Source organism: Acinonyx jubatus, chromosome A3, assembly GCF_027475565.1.
Source record: "Acinonyx jubatus isolate Ajub_Pintada_27869175 chromosome A3, VMU_Ajub_asm_v1.0, whole genome shotgun sequence".
NCBI lineage: Eukaryota > Metazoa > Chordata > Mammalia > Carnivora > Felidae > Acinonyx > Acinonyx jubatus.
This window is the reverse complement of record NC_069388.1, coordinates 124460832-124482330: the sequence shown is the minus strand read 5'-3', so window position 1 is coordinate 124482330 and position 21499 is coordinate 124460832. Positions and strand designations below refer to the sequence as shown.

Genomic DNA, 21499 nt, shown 5'->3' with positions numbered 1-21499 from the left:
TCAATACCCAGTAAACAGCAGAACCAGGATTTGAGCCCAGAGCTAGTCTATCTCCAAAGATTTTTTGGTAAAAATTAGGCTTCTATATACTCTGCATTTATCTAAGGCTGTGGCACTGTTCAAGAAACCACCCATCAGTGAGATGCAATGATCTATAATGACTGGATTTATAGAAAACTAGCCACTAAATCCGAGTCATTCAGAGTCCCTGAAAAGCAGTATTGTGGATACTCAAGAAACGATCACGAAAGTTGCTTTAATTTTCAGAATTAAAAAATAACTATCAAAGTCAGCACTTGGGGAGACTGGGGGGATTTGGGTGTGTGAGGAAGGAGTAGGATGTGAGGGACAAGCGGGACACTGAATCTCCCAGAGCGTTCGCCCCCTTCCTTCAAAGCTTTAACCACCAGGGCCAAATGTCCGCAAGACTGGTCATCCGCAAGTTCACAGCAGAGCATGAGTTAGGAGCGTCTCCTTTTTAGCATTCATTTCTGACTTTAATCACTTGTGCGCCATGCCTACAGTGGGCCAGGCCTTGTTATAATCAGATAAATACATGTTTTAGTGATCTTGAAAACAACAGAGGAAAGTAAAGCAACATGCCTGCAGCCACACAGTACCCCCCGATTGTGTTGCTATCTCCAAAGGCAGGTCCCAGGCAGGTCCCTACTGCCTACTCCAAAGGCAGTAGTTTGAAAACTACTAAAAGCATTTTCAAATTGCTCTCCTTGCTTGAAAGCATTTGTGCCCTTCACAGCACACATATCAGCTAAATCTATTGAAATTGCAAATCACAACCTAACACTCACCCCAACCCACACCCATGTAAAAACTTACCAAGACACTGCATGAATTCCAAAATCCCTGACAGATCCTATGAGGTCCACCACGGCTGGCCCCTGCCTATCTCCCTAGCCTTGTCTCCAACCTCTTCCCCCTCACTCACCTTGCTCCAGTGGTGCTGGCTTTCTTTAATTTCCTTAAACATACCAAACTCTATCCAAATTCTGGCTCTTGAAATTGCTCTTCCCTGTGCCTGGAATTCTCACAGATCTCTGGATAGTAAGCTCCTTATCACCATTTAGCTAGTATTTTTATGACCATGCTAGCTAAGTAGCCACTCCTCCCACCCTTGGACACACACTCCTTCATACTTACCGCTTACTCTGCATTATTTTCTTCACAAATCACTAGATTTTTGGTTTGTTTGGTTCTTATCACTAAAATAACAACACAAGAGAAGAAACTTCATCTTGTTCTTTGTTATATTCCCAGAGCTTTCAACAGTGCCTAACATGTAGCACACATTTAATGCATCCTTGATGAATGAATGAAATGGATGAAATGAACCTCTAAACCCAAATCTGCCTGAAGCAAAAGGCCACGCTTTGACCACCAATATGCTGCAATTTTTAATTAAATTCTTAAGATAGATTCAGTAATGGGCTAGGCAGGAATACTATCTGGTCCCTCCCTTCAAAATGTTTACAATTTAGTTGTAATATGACACTTATGCGTTCTTGGGATAGCAAATAATAGCACTGAGTTCTTGGTACAGGAAATGGTATCCGAGGGCATCAGAATGCAGAATAGAATGGTCAGTGAGGACCCAGGCAGTCCTTAAAGGCTTTCTAGAGGTGAGTGATTGGTAGGAGCTTTGAATGGTGGAGGCAACTTAGAGAAGGAGAGAAGACTATTGGGTTCTTGGTTAAGACCTAGCATCGGTGAGTTTATCCAGGGCAGAGTCTAATCAATGACATGTATTTTAGGACATCCCAGACTAGGGACATTTGTTAGAGCCTTTTTTCCAGGAAAAAACAACAACAACAACAACAACAACAACACTCACCCTTCATATACAAAGTACAATTTCACAAGAAAACAAGGCAAACAAGGGAAGAGGAAAGGAGGAAAGGAAATGAGGCTCCATGTTTCTGATTGTGGTGGTGGTAGGGGAGAGACGGAGCTAGCACACAATGAGTATCAGATAGTTGTTGGCTCTCTTACCCTTGAAGTTCTTTTTTTGTGGAATTCATCTGGAATTTTATGCTTTCTTCAAAAATAAGTCACCAATAGTAGGGGCTCATAAGAGGAGGCCACCACTTTGGGGCAAATGGTAGGGCAAGGCCTCTCTGTAGCATCGTATATACCCAGGTATGGGGCCGCACAGAGCCCTGGCCATTGGCAGAGACCATCCTAGAGTTTGTCAGAGGGCTGTAGCTGCCCCTCAGAGGAGATTCCCCCACCTCCAATCATGGCTCCCAGTGAAGTGTAGAGCAAGGAGATCCTTGAGAACTAGGTCCTAACTAGTAAAGATGACTTACAATGTTCAGAATAAACATCCATCCATCCATCCATCCATCCATCCATTCATTTAACAAGCGAGTATCATGCAAATTTCAGGGGCTATAGTAAGGGAGAGACAGTTTTCTTGAGGAATTCATGGTCTACCCACAAGGAAGCCCATGTGCAGTTAGTGTCTTAACTGGCTACTCATGCTTCCAGGTCTGGGTTGTATGAAAATGTTTATCACATATCCAGGCCTGACCACAAAATCACACCAAAACAAACCAAAACACTCCATGAAGGGAAAGACTATGCTTAACCTTTTTTTCCTCTCAGGCTCTTCCCAGAAAGGTGATAATGGAAGATTTGGTCCCAACAGGGACACAGGCAAGGGATTTGCATTTTAAAGTTTGACAGATATTTATAGGCCTTTTGATCTCCTTTTTCCCCCTTACCACCCACCCCCTGAAACTTGCCTGCCTCCTCCTCCCCCACCCAATTCTGTGCATTGTCCCAGGTACAAATCAAAGAAATGGTGATGGCTCCAGAGCCAGAGGACCCTGGTGCACTGACGTGGTGTGCCTAAAATCACATAGTTCCTATTTATTGAATATTGATTATATATCAAGTACTTTTCTTAATTCCTACCCCCCACAATCTCCCTGCAAGCTTCATTTATGATTTACCTTTTGTTGTTGTTGTTAAGGGGTGGGGGGACTGAGGCTCAGAGAGATTAAAAAACCTGCTCCAGTCACCAATAAGTAGTGGAGACAGAATTAAAACCCAGGTCTGTATGTCCCAACCTATGACCTTTTCAGTAAGCCAGGCTGACTCCAGTAGACAAGGGTGGTTCTTGCAGGCTGCTTAGCTAAGATCCTTCTCAGAACAGATTATCCTGCATTCCAGTTTTGCTGGTGTTATTCTGGAAATAGCCCAATAAATGTCACAATTTGATTTACTTGGGACAAACTGGCAGCTGCCTTTTCCTTTGCAGCTCTTCTTGGGCTCAGAACTTTCCCTTTGCTTCTACTCATCTTCCGCACAGGCCACTTCGGCCCAACAGCTGCAAGCCTGGGTTTAGAACCATCATCTGCAGCCTCATAGGGTTTGCTGAACACAGCTTCTCTCCAGCCCTAAGAAAGCCTATTGGAAACAAACTCAGAATCTCAGACCCTTACATTTTTGCAGCTGGAGGGGGTCTCGAAAACCATCCAAGAAACAGACATTCCGACAATGACTTGTGCAGAGTAACCGGCACCAGATTTATTAGAATACTATATATTTGCTATATTAAAAGTGGACAGGTGGCAGTTATACTCGTGAGGAACAGTGTAATGTGTAAACTTGTCAAATCACTGAGTTGTATACCTTTTACTAATGTAACATTGTGTGTCAAGTATACTCAAAAAAAAAAAAAAAAAAGGAAAGGTAAGAGAAACAAATCACATTAACACTTCCATGTGCTAGGTGGTTTGTTGTATTTAATCTTCACTACAACCCAGTGAGGTACAATTAATTACTGTCCTCATGTTACAGATGAGTCCTGGCTTAGAGAAATAACTGACTTAAGGTTCTTAATGAGTACCTAGTGGGACCAGAAGATCTGAACTTGGGCACTGCAGGTAACACAGACCCTTCTTGTCCCACAGAAGGTGGAGGGGTGTGATGAAAAGCACAAACAACACCCAGGTTGAAGTGACTGGCCTAGGAAATTTGTTGCTGTGCAGAAGAGTGAAGAGTCAGCCGAATGAAGCAATGAATGCAATCATTTTGTGGACTAATTGAGGTTGGGTCTGTAATCTAAAATCACCCAGCATTCACCAGCAACCTGAGTCAGATTTTGAGCAATAGGGCCTCCCCTGGGAAACAAGGATGGTGGGCTCTCCCCCAGAATCTTGAGGTTGTCTGGTACATGTCAGAAGATTCTGCAAGTTCCCTTCCTCCTTGGAAAATCCACCCCCCCCACGCCCAAAGAGGGGGCCTGAGAAGTGTCAAATTGGGAGCCATAAGAAAGTCGTTGCTGGTGCTGGGTCTTCCTGTTGAGGTTGAGAGATCACGTTCAAAGCTCAAACTGCAGCTTCCTCCCCACCACCCCCCAGCCCATCCCATCTCCAATCCAGACAGGGAATGCCTCTTCCCTTCCCCCACTGTAGTTCCTTGTAAACACCTCTAGATTGTGCTGAGCTGGGGGTCAGACTGGGAGTCTGAGGCATCCTTTTTGCTCTTTTCAGATAGAATCCAACCTCATGGTAGAGGCTCTCGGTAAGGTTCCTCTCCAGAAGAATGGCTACAGAAGGAGAAATCTCCCTTCCCGAGCACCCAGGGTAGATTCTGGTGTGGACTGAGCTGCTCCTGAGGAAACTCTTTTCTGAATGATTGCCCATCAAACACACACTTGTGGGGCCCAAGTTTCAGGACAACAGGGGTCCGAGATGATGCTGGTCCAACGACTTCAGATTTTATCCAGCATGCCCTGGCCCAACCCCATCTGCTCTTAAGGTATAACTTACAACTTATTTCCACCAATTTTTTTTTCTTGATCGTCAATACCAACCTCATTCTCCTCAGAAATGAGATATACCCACATATAACTACCAGGAGGATAGACTGTGGCATTTAGTTTTACCTCGAGGGCCTTGATACCTAAGGAAATTTTTCTGCATCTTGATATCACCCACTCTGGAGTAAATAGTTGACCTGTTAATGACAGGGTTACTAAAGATCCCAATTTGGCATCATTTTGTTAGCTTGCCGGTGATGACATTTTCTCTATTTAGAAGTACTCTCATCATTATCCATCCATCTGGTAGCTCTTAGCCTTTTTGAGTTACACAAAACTTTTAAAACGTTATGAAATCTATAGACCTCCTTACCAGTAAAATATACCCAGACACATACACGGTCATTGCTGTGCACTGCATTTGACATCCTGAAGCCCATTCCTGACCTCTAGTACCCTGCAGATAGATGTCTGTTCTAGAAAATGAGCACCCTGGTACAGGGACCTCATCTGGTTCCTGGTATGTCTCCAGAATATAGGGAGGTTTCTGGTACATCATAGATAGAATACTTAGAAAATGTGTGTTGCAGGCTAGATGCATTAACCAATCTGGAAGCGAGTTTGTGAGAGCAAAACCAGCTTGGTGATACCCTGTGAAGGAGGCTGTTGCTATTCTGGCCCAGGAAGAATGGCATTGAGAGACTGTGCACAGCTCACAGGAAGCCTGCAAGGCTGCACTCCCGCAGAAATGAGAGAGGGTGGGACAAACGAGGCCGACAAGCATTGACAAGGGAAATACCTTGGGATGTTCTGTACTGGATCAGACTCCAGGTAGGTAACCATGGGGATTGCAAACCGCTAGACCACTCATTCCCAAATCCAGCTTTCTTAAGAGGACTCATCTGAAGAGTCTGTTATAAAAACAAATTGTTGGACCTTGTCTGCCTACGTTCTGAGTCACGTGGTTTTTGGGTCACACTTAGAGAAGCAGTGCTGTAGATCAGAGAGGGATGGAAGGGGCCTGGTGCAAGAAAAGAAGGAAAATGCTGGCATTTGTGGGGCACAGATCCATTTACCACACCTTGTATTGGCCTGCATGGCACACACGATGGGTGCAATAGTGGCCACTAAGGTGGTGGCTAGTATTCAGAATAGACCAGAAAGAACACGTAGGGTTTGGATAGGAAGTGGGGTGGCACCACTCGCCCGAGGCAGAAAGCCTACACTGGCCAAGTCCTAGCAGTGGGAAAAGAGGCCTGTTTTCCAAGGAAGAGTGAGAAGGGGAGGTCCAGCCTGGAGGAAAGGGAAATGTGGGGAAGGAATAGGGAAGCTTTAGGGACAAGTAAGATGGGTAATAAGAGAAAACAGAATATGGGCTCATCAGCAGGCATGGTCTCTTCAGCATCAAAAAAAGATGCTAAGATCCATAAGATGTCAACAGCTGGTGTCATGGGGAAGGCATGGGAGGGGAGGGGAGCCGGACATTTATCTCCAAATCCATTGTCTGTTCTTCAGCACAGACACTACTAGGGCTCCTCAGCTCTGCCAAGAACATTCTTCTGCAGGGCTTATCACAAATGCTGATGATTAAGAAGGTTGCACAGCCCGCAAAGACTCTGCTTTTCATTCTGCAGAATGTCCAGGAAAGGCTAGTTTAAGACACTTACCTTCCTTCTGACGGCTTTCTCACTTGTACTTGCCGAACCCGGTGTTCCTGTAAGGAATAATGACATGACATCTTTAGAACATTTTTGAGCTGTGAGAAGGGACAACGCTATGCACACACACACGTAGGCACAGTTATTGTCGCAGGGCTCTATTTCCCCGTTCTCTTCGAGCCCATCTCCTGGTAACAGCTGTGTGGCTCCCTAAAGCCGGCAACAGCTGCAATAATGAGTCTGCCATTTGAGTCTGTGGATGGCACAGGCTCAGCCCCGAGATGCAGCTGTTCTTTAAAGCCTTGGGGCTTGGCCTCCCCCTGCTCTGGACAACAAAGAGGGCCATTCATTAACCCTCCACATTGGAAATATTCATATGGGGGAATCCCTCTTCCTTTTACCAGTGGTACAGTCTTGTAATTCTGTCATTTACAGATAGTTTTGCCATAGGCAAGTGAGAAAGCCTCCTTAAACATAAGTTTACTCAACTCTCCGATGGAAATGATAACACTGTCTACCTCATGTGGTTGTTGTAAAGCTCCAGAGATATAAACAGGAAAACCATTTACGTGCTATAAAGCAATATTCGTGTATTAGTTATGATCAAGGCCCTTGTTCCTGAGTTTGACAAGTGAAAGAAGTTACTGAGCAATGCAGGACAGCATGGTAACCTTCGGAACTGGGCTGTCTGTATAAATGGTCACTGAGGGGTGGACAGGACACAAAGGTTTTTGGAGGAGACACTTATGCTGGGCTTAAAGGGATTAAGAGAATTAGGTTAAGGGAGGGAGAGGGCCTTTGAATGTGAGACACACCCAGGAAAAAGTCAAGAAAAGAAACTGTGGTCTAGGGACAGTGTAGAGCCATCCTGGAGTGGGGTAGAGAATGTGCCCGAGGACCAGGGGGACGTAAAGTTCAAAGGGTCAGGATGGGCCAGAACATCCTAACCAGCCTTAAATGTCAGACAGACAAGTTATCAGGAAAGCTTTTAATAGCATGAAAAAGTCAAGGAGTCTTAAAGGCCTAGACATCATCCAGTCCTGCTCCCTGTGTCCCATACTTTATGTCTATTTAACACTCTAGACAAAGAGACCAGCACTGGACATGCCCTTGGTTTCCTGGTGCCAGACTCAGTAGCTTTCAACCCTCTGGAGGTCTTTTGTCCATCCAAATCAGCGGCTTGTGACTTCCCTGATTATTAAAAAAAGAAATTGGCTGGGCTCAGCCTAGACTTATCAAATCAGAATCTCCAGGAGAGGGACCTGGGAATCTTCCTTTTGAAAATAAATCTTCCTCTTTCCCTAGGTGATCTTGTCATCATGCAAGTGTGGGAATGTGTGCATGTGAACTCTATGACATGCATACTGAACATAGAGCTCCAACAAGGACTTGGCAACGCTTACTGTATCCAACTCGCCAGCGTCCTATTATCTTTACAAGAGTAATTCCCCTCCCTTCCTCCCTGCCTTCCTCCTTTGTCCTTTCTTCAGTTTTGAGTAAATGTGCTACCCAGATGCTTTGATTCAACTTGAGGGCAACTGTGGTTCCTGAGTCTATATCCAAGGCCAGGTATCATGCCATTTCTCTACATGTATTAATCTCCACAACAATCCTGTGAAGTGTGTACTGTTATCATCCCCATATCACAAACAGAGAAACTGAGACACAGAGAGATTCAGTTACCTGCTTATGATCGCATAGTTGTAAAAGGAGAAGGGTCAAGATTTGAACCTAGGAACACTGGCTGACAGTCTTTGCTTCAAACCATTAGACAACGAAGCAAGTAAGGTGAATAAAGAAAAATACCCTCAATTCCTCTTACCAGAAACAACCACTCAAACACTTAGTCATTTTTATATGCAAACATTTAATTGAATCAAAGTATTAATTTTATATGCCCTGCTTAAAAACTCTACGATTAGATTATATCTCCTCTGTTGTGTGTTCCTTGCAAATCTGATTTTTGTTAACTATGTAGTATTCCATCATACAGAGAGGGCATAATTTATATATGCCTCCTTTGTTGTTAGATTTCCAAGTTGTTTTTAATTTTTTACTATCATAATATTATGATAAATATTCTTTTTTATAAATATTTGACTGTGACTTTGTTTGGTTCTATAGAATAAAGTTCATATGCCAAAGGTAGTTTTAAATCTAAAATGCATTCTAGGGACACCTGGGTGGCTCAGTCGGTTAAGCATGCAACTTTGGCTCAGGTCATGATCCCGTGTTTCATGGGTTCGAGCCCTAGATCGGGCTCTGTTCTGACAGCTCAGAGCCTGGAGCCTGCTTCAGATTCTGTCTCCCTCTCTTTCTGCCCCTACCCTGCTCATGCTCTGTCCCTTTCTGTCTCTCAGAAGTAAATAAACATTTAAAAATTTTTTTTAATGCATTCTGGATATTTTAAAATATTTTTTAAAAATCTAGCCAGTTTACTCTTCCACAAGCAGTGTGTGGACAGGACTACTTTTCCACCCTTTTGCCAACTTTGCCAATTTGGAAGGTGCAAAATGGCCTCTCCTTGTTGTTTCCATTTACATATCTTTGATTACTATTGAGGTGAACTTTTCTGTTTATTAGCCCCTTGTACTTCTTTGGTGAGTTGTTTATTCACTCCCTTGTTCATTTCCCCAATGGCAAGCTTGTGTTTTTCTTATCAGGATGAGTTTTCCAGAACAATACTCCTTTGATCCTCATATTTATGAGAAATATTTTCCCTACTTTATTCTTTGCCTTGTATCTGCTTTTTAGCTGCCAGTCTACTTGTAAGTAAGGAAATCTGGATTAAAAAATGGTCCAAAGGAGAGGCCAATGTTTCTGAAAATAAGCGGGGTCATTAGGCAGATATTTTCCTAAAAAACATGTTTAGTATTCATTTTAATACCAGGACTTCTGGCATCTTAATTTCTGGCATTGGAGAGGACTGAGGAAGTAATTTCACACTTCTTTTGCTCTTCAGGCTGGTAAGAACAGAGGCAAATCCTTAGAGAACAACCTCAGTGCAAATTGCTTTCAACTTTTTTGACATGGGTATTAAAACGCCACCCCAAGTACCAGTGGTAATAAAAAATCCAACTTAAAAGGGGAGTAGGTGTAAATGTAACACATGAGATTTTTTTTTTTTTTTTTTGAATCTTGCTAGCCAGTTGCTGAAGAATCAGTGGAGAAGCACTCAAAGCTGCTTCCCCTTTCTGGTCTGTGAGGAAAACCCGAGCTATTTGGGGCTAAATGTTGACATGAGATTTTTGAACCAAGGTGAACTGCTCATATTCCCTTGCACTAAGGATTAATCAACACATCCTGCCCATTGCTCTCAAGGGAGAATTAGTTTCACTTCCTCTTTTTACTACCCTTTTCCTCTGTTCTGATGATTCTCCACCCATATGTCTCTCTACAACCCTCCTGTCTTCCACCTACATGCCCATTTTGTGCAGACATGGTGGCTGGATTTCCCCCCCCCCCCCCACAGATGAACGTACTTAGTCGTATTTTCAAAAGAGAAAGAAGTTTAGGGACCCCACAGGGACATGGGTACTTGGAGTGGATTCTTTCTGAGACAAAGCCACACAACCTTGGCTTCCATCTACACTGATCTTGCAAAGAAAATTCACACAGCACTTGGCTATAAAGTCGATTGATCAGTTAGGATCTTGAGGTCAGGTTGTTTGAATGCTGGAGGAGAAAGGAAGCCTTACAAATTCTTGGGAGGGAGGATTCTGTTGTTCTTCATGACCTGGCTTAGCAAGGGGGTGGAGATAAACTTAATTTCTGGTCAGGGAATCCTCCTCAGGAATGGCTTAAGAAGTACACAAGGGTTTTATCTTTCTGTTCTAAAGGACTTCTGGAGTTGATTTTTATTTATTTATTTAGTCATTTAAAAGCTTAATTAAAAAATTTTTTTTAATTTGCTTTTTAATTTACATCCAAGTTAGCATATAGTGCAACAGTGATTTCAGGGGTAGATTCCTTAATGCCCCTTGCCCACTTAGCTCATCCCCCCTCCCACAACCCCTCCAGCAATCCTCTGTTCTCTATATTTAAGAGTCTCTTATGTTTTGTCCCCCTTCCTGTTTTTATATTATTTTTGCTTCCCTTCCCTTGTGATCATCTGTTTTGCTTCTTAAATTCCTCGTGAGTGAAGTCGTATGATATTTGTCCTTCTCTGACTCACCAATTTCACTTAGCATAGTACCCTTTACTTCCATCCATGTAGTTGCAAATGGCAAGATTTCATTCTTTTTGATTGCCAAGTAATACTCCATTGTATGTATGTATGTATACATATGTATGTATACACACACACACACACACACACACACACACACACACCACATCTTCTTCATCCATTCATCCATCGATGGACATTTGGGCTCTTTCCATACTTTGCTTTTTGTTGATAGTGCTGCTATAAATGTTGGGTGCATGTGCCCCTTTAAAACGGCACACCTGTATCCTTTGGATAAATGCCTAGAAATGCAATTGCTGGGTTGTAGGATAGTTCTATTTTTAGTTTTCTGAGGAACCTCCATACTGTTTCCCAGCGTGGCTGCACCAGTTTGCATTCCCACCATCAGTGCAAAAGGGTTCCTCTTTCTCCACATCCTCACCAACATCTGTTGTTGCCTGAGTTGTTAATGTTAGCCATTCTGACAGGCGTGAGGTGGTATCTCATTATGGTTTTGATTTGTATTTCCCTGATGATGAGCGATGTTGAGCATTTTTTCATGTGTGTTTGCGATGTCTTCTATGGAGAAGTGTCGATTCATGTCTTTTGCCCATTTCTTCACTGGATTATTTGTTTTTTGGGTGTTGAGTTTGATAAGTTCTTTATAGATTTTGGATAGTAACCCTTTATCTGATATGTCATTTGCAAATAAGGGATTTCTGGAATTCAGCACATCTATCTTCTGTCTCTCATCTCTCCCATGACATAAGCCAAATTATTTTGTTTCTATTTTTTTCCTGATATCTTGTCCTTGTCAAATACCCAGCCTGAGAAAATAATCTATTTGTTCATTTGTGTAATGCTTTATGATTAGTTAGGCCAAAATATTGGGGTTTTTTTGGCTTTACAATGAACTTCAAACTCAAACCAGGAGAGCCAAAAATGCTTATTATTTCCCTGGTTTGTAGTGAAAGTAATGGCAGTGACAGGAAAGTAATTCTCCCAAGCACCTCAGGCTGCCTTTGCTAAAACTCTCACAAGCTTGACAGCACAGGGGCTGCGTAGGAAATTGCTACTTTTATTTCTCTTTACTAGCTCAAGGACATAAGAAGATATCCAATAGCACTTAGGTGTTTTAACACACACACAGACACACACAGACTGACACACAGAGACAGACACACACACACACACGTGTACATACACACGCCATATTCCCTTTGTCTCACAAGAATTATCTGTTTTGTTATTGCTGAGCGTCAGCTGTGTGCCAAGATTGTGTGAAGAGTTGAAAAGATCCAGGTTCTTAACTTAGCCCTGATGGTTTTCAAAGGTTAGGCCCATCACTTGCCTACTAGGAAGGTCTGGGGGTGGGCTGCGCTGGCCAGTGGGGACCTGTGTGGCTGTGGCTGTGGCTGTTGCTGTGGCTGGACTGACGAATATACAGAGGTCAGGGGAGTACATGGAGCCCAGAGCAGGCAGGAAGCCCAAAGGCTAAGGACAGCTGTCAGAACTAGGGCACTCTGAGTGTCCTGTGCTGAGCACAGAGCTGGAGGCAGGAGAGTGGGTGCGTTACCACAGCTGACCCAGGGTGTGCCAGCCACAGAGTTGTTGGGTGAAGGTGTGGCCTTGCAAAGAGAAGCTGCGTCTGCTGACCTTGGGCCAGGTCCTTGGCGTCTAAGTTTGGCTTCCTCTCTTGTAAGCTGAGGGTGACGCCTACCTCGCTGGACTGTCGAGGATTACATGGGATGATGTGTGCCAGGCTCTCATCTTCAGCCTAGCACAGACTCGGTGCTGTAAGTAGTCAAAAAAGGAAAGCATTAGGGGCACCTGGCTGGCTCAGTCGGTTCAGCGTCTGACTCCTAATTTCGGCTCAGGTCATGATCAGTTCATGAGTTCAAGCCCCACGTTGGGTTCTGCTTTGAGAGAGCGGAACCTGCTTGGGATTCTGTCTCCCTCTCTCTCTGTCCACGCCTCCCTCAAAATAAATAAACATTTTTTTTAAAAAATAAAAAAAGGAAAGCATTAGCACTGTTATTATCAACATTAAAACGGAAAAGTTTTATTTACAAAATAATAAGACATTCTCTCTAAAATTTTAATTATAGGATAATATGCTTAAATATCAGCCTTACTTGTTGTTTGATAAAAATTATTGCATGGTGCAAGGCCAGGGAAAGTACCGGGAAGTGGTAGGGAGAGACAGATGCCTTCTATTTTAGAACTATAAACCCAAAGTTGTAAAACAGCTGCAATCCTTACAACATGTGACAAGGGCCCAGTCCAAACCCCTCCCTCACCCATGTCTTCCCTCTTGGTTTAAAATCACCCCCTCGAGCCTGATGCTCTGGAGTCAGACCACCCGGGACTAGATCGTGTCTCCTCCACATTTTAATCTCATGGTTTGGGGCAACTTCTCAACTTCTCTAAGCCTTGGTTTTTTTCTTATGTAAAATGGAACAAAAATAGTACTTGCTTGAGAGGATTTTTGTAAGATTTAAATTAAATAAGTCATACAAGGCATTTAGTACTAAATACATTTATTATTCTTATCATCCCTGGGTCTGGCCAAGAAAGGGGTATCTCTCCAGGTCACACATACACGTACACGACACCCCCCCCTTAGACTACCAGAATGAGACTCACTGGGACAGAAAAGAGTTCCATGGGTGCTTAATTTAGGAATGAAGACAGAAAGTCTAAACCTACTGAATCTTCTCAGCCCCCACAATGCCTAGGACCCGGGGCCGATCTCCAGTGCTCTGAATACCCTGGCTACATGACTGAACAGCACCAACCAGTCAGTCTTCTCTTACTTACTGAGCTGAGGTTCAAGCTTGAGTTTTGGCTTCAAGAGCCCTACAGAGACCATCACACTGATGCCTGCAGCTGTTCTCAGTTCTTTTAGCCAGAGGTTAAAAGCCTGGACCGCGGGCGGCATGCCTAGGTTCGCATCCTGGGGTTACCAGTCATTAGGTGTGGGGCCTTGGGCAAGTTGCTGAACCCCTCTCTGCCTCAATTTCTTATTAGTAAAACAGGATGAGGGCTGCTTCTGGCACCTACTTTGTACGGTTCCTGTGAGGACTGATGTGAGTTAATCTACATTAAGCAACTAGAACAATACCACGTGCAGCCGTGGCCTCTATGCATGATCTCCACCAGCAGCTGGTATGGTGGCCCCAGGCTGGGCTGGCCCAGTCTGCCTCCACTTCAACCTAATGACGAGGACTAGAAGCTCCTTGTCACCTGCCAGCTATGGTCCAAGTGCCTTACCCTTAGAGACAAGGCTTACTTCTCCAACCTCAGCCTCCACTGGCCCCCCTGTGGGCACTGAGTTAGTGGTTTCCTGCACAATTCATGCTACATCTAACCTTCAAGCAGTGTCTAGAAGGAGCTCCCCTAACCTTTCATCTTGCTAAAACAGGTCTGCTTTTAAAGGAACATCCTTTTAAGAACGCGAAGGAGTGTTACTTAAAAAGCAAAGCAAGGCTGTAGAAATCACGTCTTTCAGAAAGTCCTCCCGATTCTTCTCTGTGCCCCTCATCTATGTGTGAATATTTATAAGATTTGACTCAGGTTTAGTCTGCCTCTAGTGGCTCTCCTCTGGCCAGTAATCACTTCCTATCCACCCACCAGTGTTTGGTGAAGCACTGAAAGTGCTCATTTGTGATGGGGACACATTACAGAGGATTCCTGGGGGCTGTCACATACAGTCATGCCTGTGTCCTATGGTTAAATTTATCACAGCATTTATACATTGTTTTATCAGTATTTTTACTTCTCTATCTCCACCCTCAATACTCTAAGCAACATGAAGACAAAAGCTTCTTAATTTAATTTTCTGTTCTCAGCACCCAGCACAGGGCTTGGCCCTCAGCATGTACCAAAAAACAAACAAACAAACAAACAAACAAATAGGCTAATTGACGGTCACCTTCTTAACTCCACCCACCATGTTGTGGCCCAGCAAAATAATCATCCATACCTTCAAGGGACTTGCAACGTAATTGGGAAAGCAAGTCAGACTAATGTGGATAGTAAACCAGAACATCAGGCAGTATATATTAGTGTCAAATGAGTGGGGTCAAAGCTGTGGACTGTCAATCAGAGAAGGAAGAAATTCTGAGGGCTGAGGCAAGCAGGGAAGGCTTCTTAGAGGAGGTGGGATTTGAACCAAGCTCCACATCTTGCAGATTTTCTCAGTGATTACACTCCATGGGTGACATTGCTTCTGGGGGCCAGAGTCTACTGTGGAAGGAGCCTGGATGTGGCATTCATACAGACTTAGGTAGTACCTATCCTGCTTTTATGTCCTCTTGCTGTGTCCACTGGGTCCCTTTCTGAACACGGGGATCCTCATGTTTAGCATGTGAGTAGTCGTGATCTTAGACCCGTTAATGAATCTCTCTTAGCTTCAGCTTGGTCTGTACTATTGAAATACTAATACTTAGCTCATAGAGAACACACTTTTACCAGGTCTCTACATTGTAAGCTTTAAGTATGGTGGATTATAACCTCTACCATACAGAGTGTGGAAAAATTAAGATGACCTAATAGATCTAAAAGAAACAGGTGTAATTCTCAGTACCTGGTAGGAATTCAACAAAGAAGCTTTCATTTTAATTAGACTCCAGGATTAGTATTTTCAGTTTACAGATCTATTGAAGGACTTTCTGCAACATCACGAGAAGTTGAAATCCACTTGAGCCCTCCCTTGGTCTTGAGTAAACGGTCCATCCAAACTGCCTTACGTGGTACAGGGGTCTAGGAAGCCATAAGGGGAATAGACCTTCCATCTCGACGTTTCCTGAAGATCTGGGGACAGCGCTACTTCTCACAAGATAGACTTTAAAAAGCCAGCTTCCATGCTGATTCACTTAGTGTTATGTGGCATGGCAAAATTGCCAGGTTCAGAGTGGATGACTTCATGGGTGACCGTAGTAACTTTTATTAATCTTGAAAACATCTTAACATATTCCTATAGCCCTTTCCACTTCCCCAATGGCAAGCTTCAGCTTTAAATCTTTTTAGCTTCTTACAACACGGTATACAGGTTGACCCTAACTTTCCTGGGAGGAAACCGCAGCGCGTAAAGGGTGAGTGACTCACTCAACGTTCCGTAGTAAAGCAGGGTCAAAACTAGGACTAGGATTGGGGCACCTTGGGTCACAGTTCCAAACTTCTGAGCAAAGTTTAAAGTTCTCTTTGGCAGTGGTTATCAAGGAGAGGTCGGTGGTGGGAGTGCTCCGTCTCAGCTAGGAGTGCTTGTTTTATTTTTGTCATTGTTTAGAGTTGGCACTGGAATGTGACAGTAAAACACAGGCCAACTTACAGTCAGCTTTATCTCTGTTTTCAAATGATCTAGGGGCAATACATCCCTTTATTGACTGCACAGGAAGCTGATGGCTCCCATCACCGGCTCTGGGCAACTACTGCTCTTTGGTGAAGAACTCTAAATTGGTTTTGTTAAAAAGAAAAGAAAAAAAAAGGCTTCATTTGAAGGTGAGAAATTTGATTTCTAAGCCGAGGTGAGTTGACACCAAAGAAAATAGGAGAGATGTATTTATAGTCCCACATATGGTGCCCATAACTTCTCTTGACTCAAGGAATCAACAGCTCACTGAACAGGGTTTAACACCTATGGCAACATTAGTTGCCATACTCAAAGCTTACAGTGTAGACACCTGGTATGAGGTGAGTACTAGTATTTCAACTGTACAGACAAAGCTGAAGCTAAAAGAGATTCATTAAAGGCTCCAAGATCACAATTCCTCAACAGCCAACGTAAGATCAGGCTGACTCCAGTGGACACAGTTTTGCAACTACTGCCACTACCTATCTGTCCAACGATATCTGAACAGTCACTGAAGTACTAAAAATGCTAATGTTGCAAAGGAGACACATCACCGAGGGCTCCCAGGGCCACTCTTGGCAGAGATTGAGCCCTGCATCAATGAGCCTGGCCAAGGAGGTAAGTGGGAACTGAAAGAAGCCCAAACCAGGTATTTTTTTCTAATTTGCACAGAGGTGCCTTATGGGCCAGCAGTGACATGGGACCATGGGTGGCTTTAGGTTCATGCATCAGAGCAGTCTGTTGCCCTGTTTCCTGTTGATTCTCTGAGCCCCGTTTGTCAGTTTCTCAGAAGTGGTTCTGCCTAGCTTCCTGGCCAGTTCCAAAGTCTACGGTCTCCTGTACAATCTCCACTACAGGCTACTGAAAAATGCCTAGTTGGCCACGCCTCTGTCATTGCTGTTATCAGGGATATGACTGGCATCCCCTCAGAAGATCATCCTGGTGAAAATTAGACATTGGGACACTCACTCATTAATCTGTGTGGCAAATTGTGGGTCCTGCTCACTGGGGAGAGCTACAATCAAAAGGCTGCCATGAGCCTGGTATTTGAGAGCCAATCTGTACCTCCACATTAGTCTTTGGAAACTAGGACCAGGAAATTTTGCAAGGCCTCTTGGGGACATGCCTCAGGGTTGGGGACTTCTTTTCTGTTTGTTACCATCATAGTCACAATATCTTATCAATGTTTGCTGAGGGAATGACCTTTAGATGCACATTAAGACATTTATCCTGGGGCACCTGGGTGGCTCAGTCGGTTAAGCTTCTGACTTCGGCTCAGGTCATGATCTCACTACTCATGAGTTCGAGCCCCGTGACGGGCTCCGTGCTGACAGCTTGGAGCCTGGAGCCTGCTTTGGATTCTGCGTCTCCCTCTCTCTCTGCCCATCCCTTGCTCATGTTCTCTCTCTCCTTCAAAATAAGTAAACGTTAAAAAAAATTTTTTTTTAAGATATTTATCCTACTAACTCAGTAATGTGGGAACTATGTAGTCTGACTGATATGAAAGCGTATGTATCACTTAACCTGCATTATTTTCTAAGGAAGAAAAATCTGGGAGTCACACAACTTTGCTTTCTGTTCCATTTCTGCCGCAGCCTTTTGATGTGACATTAAACAAGTCATTGTCATCTCTAGAATGCAGATAAAAGGATGGACTTAATTGTCTCTAAGTCCCTTCACACTGGTATGGTGGGTGCTTTTAATCGAGCTCACACACACAGTAACTTGTTTCATTGCATTTTAGAGCTGGAAGGGAGCTTAATGATCCCTTGGTCCAAACACCTTATTTTACAGATGCTCTTCATCAAAAAGACAGGACAGATACTATTATCCTCTTTTTACAAAGTAAAATCCTAGAGCCCTGAAAAGGTGAATGATGTGCTCGAATGGGGATGAACTCTGGCTCATCTTTCTACTACACCACACACTCAACTAGGTTTTACTGGGTCCCGCCTAGCACCGTCCAGTTTTCTGCCTTATTGTCAATGGACGTAGAAAAACACCTAACTAGTGCGTGCCCAGCCACGGTCTTCAAGTGCTAATGGTGTTTTACCATCCTGCACAACCATTTTCCTCAGATGGGGCCTAGGATACTTCATGGAGACCAGCAGGAAAACGCAAGCTTAGTTCTGGTTGATTTCTTACCAGAGAGTATACACTGACAAACATAGAAACCAGGCAGCTTTTCTTGCTCTAAGAACAGTTTTTTTGGGGAGCGGCACTGCTGGGGTCTGGGGTCAGGGGTAAAGGAGCCAGAACAGAATAGGTCATTCTGATACTGGTGAGTCTGACCATGAGTGACAGTCACAACAGGAATAAAGCCTACACTTACCAAGTGTCTATAATGTACGAACTATTTGACAGATCCTGTCTCATTTAGGAAATGAAATTTCTGAAAATAGAAGTTTAAGAAATAAGCAATTTTAGAAAGAAGCTATAGAAAGAAAAAAACAACATCTCCGGAGTCTGAGAGCAGAAGTAGTATTACAAGGAAAACTGTGAAGTTTAGAATATAAGGGCTAAGACCTTAGTGTGTCAGTGGCCATCACAGCCACCTTGGGTCTACTGAGAGTCTCCTTCTCGTTGAACCCCATCAAGTCACCTGCCTCTACCGCAAACAACTAAAATAGAGAAAACAGAATTTTTTAAAGAAGTGGACTTTGGGGTCTTACCAGGACTCTTGGCTTTACCCCTTGCTACCAGGGATATCTTAACTGAGTTTCCTTTTTAAAAAAATTTTTTTAATGTTTTATTATTATTTATTTTTGAGAGAGAGAGAGGGAGAGAGAGAGAGAGAGACAGAGTGTGAGCAAGAGAGGGGCAGAGAGAGAGGGAGACACAGAATCCGAAGCAAGCTCCAGGCTCTGAGCTGTCAGCACAGAGCCCGATGCGAGGCTCAAACTCACAGACTAAGAGATCATGACCTGAACTGAAGCCAGACATTCAACTGACTGAGCCACCCAGGTGCCCCTTAACTGAGTTTCTTAACCTCTTAGAGCCTCAGCATTTTCATCTGTAAAATGAGACTCAAATAAATAAATAAATAAATAAATAAATAAATAAATAAAGGTTAGTTATATATAAAGTTTCTTCAATAGTATTAGCAGATTCTAGGCTTTTCCATAAGACTTGAAGGAAGAGAAAGCAGCGGTGGGCAGAGAGAAGAGGTTATTTATCACACTTACATGTTTCATTAGTGTTTATTCTTCACAATAGGGTCCTTTAGTAAGTGGTGAATTTAAGAGCATTCTTCTACAGATTGGCTGCTTTCGCTTTTTCTTCCCTGGGCCTAGTTAATTAAAAAATACAGTAAGTGTTCTAATTAAGACCATTGGCATTTCTTTTCAATAATTGCAAAGGGACTTAATCATGTTAAGGGACATGTTAAATGTTACTCTGCTACGTAACTCGCTTTGATCTGATGTTAATACTAATTCGTAGAACTAGTTACGTGGAGAATAAGTTAAATTTATGGGACAAATGGGGAATCTGAGACCCCTTTCCAACACCGAGGGTCTATCTCTCAGAGCGTGTAGGAAGTGAAGGAAACTAGCAGGACCATCCAACTTAACACATTCGGTGGCATTTGGAGCCACGGTGGGGAAAACAGGCTCCCTAGTTAATTTCACACTTCCTCTATACATTTCAAAAACCAAGGTGTGATTCTGCCGCTGGATTTTTAAAAGACCTTCAGAAGGCAAAATGCCAGGTATTCTGCAAACTCCCTGCCTTAAAAGAGTTTTCTGTTGCCTGGTGTCTGTTTGCCGTGGGGAATCCCAATCTGCTCAGCTAAAGCAAGGCCTTTAAGCTTCTGGGAGGATATTTCCTGCTCATTAAGGCTCTGGCTTTCCTGGAGCTGCTGGCCTTTGTCATTCTGAGTGTGGGCATGTTGGAAGCACAACTCAGGAAAATTTGCTGAAGAGGAAGGCAAGAGGGAAATCGGCATTCGCTGTGTGTCTGCTGGGTGCTGTCTTCTGGAAAGCCCTCTGAAGTAAGAGTCATAATTGTCCGCGTTTGACATGCCATGGAATCCAAGCCCAGAGGGGTTCCCTGTCCCTACACCACGCTGCTTCTCCACCAGGATACCCCATCTGCTCTGAAACGTCTAGGAGGTCTTGCTGAATGGGGATGGTGGCCCTCTGGGGCACCCTGGGACTCTCCACCAGGGCTCTGGGCCACCACCTCCTTGCTGCAAATTGCCCCAGGTTTGTTTTCTTTGGCTCCCTCATTAATGAGTTCCACAGGACAATGCTAAGTCTAGTTAGGCAGCCTTAATTGGTTTAGTTACAACAAGATAATTCCTTTTTTCTTCTCTTGGAGGCCTTTTTGTTTAAAGACATTTTAGCTGGAAGATGCTAATTATCAATGAGGAGAAAGTGACACCTGAAGAGTTCATTTTCCATCGTGGTCCTTGGTGTCTCCTTTGAACTCCCCCCACCCGGCCCTCTTTCCCACTTTATCGCTTCTCCCCACCATCATAAAAGGGAGCTTGCCCTGGCTGGAGGCAGAACTTTCTTTCTCACTTGCCAGGGAGCCGTTCTCTCTGCAGCTGTCACCCAGGCATGGACCACCTGCGTGAGACCTTCCTCGGCCTCGAGGAGGGCTTGGGCCCCTCCGACAGCCCCGGCCTGCTGTCGTCCTGGGACTGGAACGACAGGGCAGGGCCCTTTGAGTCGAATGAGGCCTCCCCCACTCAGAGCCTGTCTCCGGCTCCATCGCTGGAGTCCTATGCTTCTTCTCCCCGTCCAGCCGTGGCTGGGCTGCCCTGTGGGCACAGAGGTGCCAACAGTGGGGGCAGCGGTGCCTGCGGTGGCCGTGGGACCGGTGGCCTGGGGGAGGTGGACTACAACGTGTTAGCCTTCCAGCCCGCCTACCTGCAGGGCGCTGGTGGCCCCAAGACCCAGAAGGGCGCCAAAGTCAGGATGTCCGTGCAGCGGAGACGGAAGGCCAGCGAGAGGGAGAAGCTCCGAATGAGGACCTTGGCCGATGCCCTGCACACCCTTCGGAATTACCTGCCACCCGTCTACAGCCAGAGGGGCCAGCCGCTCACCAAGATCCAGACGCTGAAGTACACCATCAAGTACATCGGAGAGCTCACAGACCTCCTCAACGGCGGGCGAGAGCCTCGGCCCCAGAGCGCTTGAGCTCCACCCCAAGACCACGACCCATCCCGGCCCCTGGGAGGGGACAGGAGAGCTTTCAAGACCTGGACTAGCTCACGGAACAACAGCGAGCAGTTATTTTTTTTAATACAGTAAGCGTGGGGACTTTGTTGTCTGAAAAGTCCCGAGGGAATTCCCACTGGGAACACTTAACAGCCAGACAAGCAGGTATTTTCTCGTTTTCTCATGGTTTCTCAGGAACCCGGCGCCTTTGCGAAGAGACAGATTGCTGTCCCCTTCTCTGCCTGTCCGAGGTATTTTAGAGGGCCGATGACTTTAAATGCATTTTGTCCATAAAGTAAAATTGTCACGATTAATCTTCTCTCCTTATTTTGGTGGTGGGAGCTTTCTTTCTGTTGCCGACTAAATCCA

At 44.4% G+C, this 21499-nt stretch overlaps 1 protein-coding gene and 1 long non-coding RNA gene across 2 annotated transcripts; both read left to right on the top strand.

The window, feature by feature from the left end:
• The first annotated feature begins 3706 nt into the window (after positions 1–3706).
• LOC128311375 (uncharacterized) lies at positions 3707–8423 on the top strand. The gene is made up of 4 exons (XR_008289778.1): positions 3707–4072; positions 4518–4785; positions 5377–5617; positions 7750–8423. It is a non-coding gene; the product is annotated as an uncharacterized LOC128311375 (long non-coding RNA).
• Positions 8424–20446: 12023 nt separating this feature from the next.
• MSGN1 (mesogenin 1) lies at positions 20447–21109 on the top strand. Its single transcript, XM_015078358.3, has one exon. It carries the CDS (start codon positions 20528–20530, stop codon positions 21107–21109), a length of 582 nt encoding a protein of 193 aa, XP_014933844.3. The 5' UTR covers positions 20447–20527.
• Positions 21110–21499: the final 390 nt, after the last annotated feature.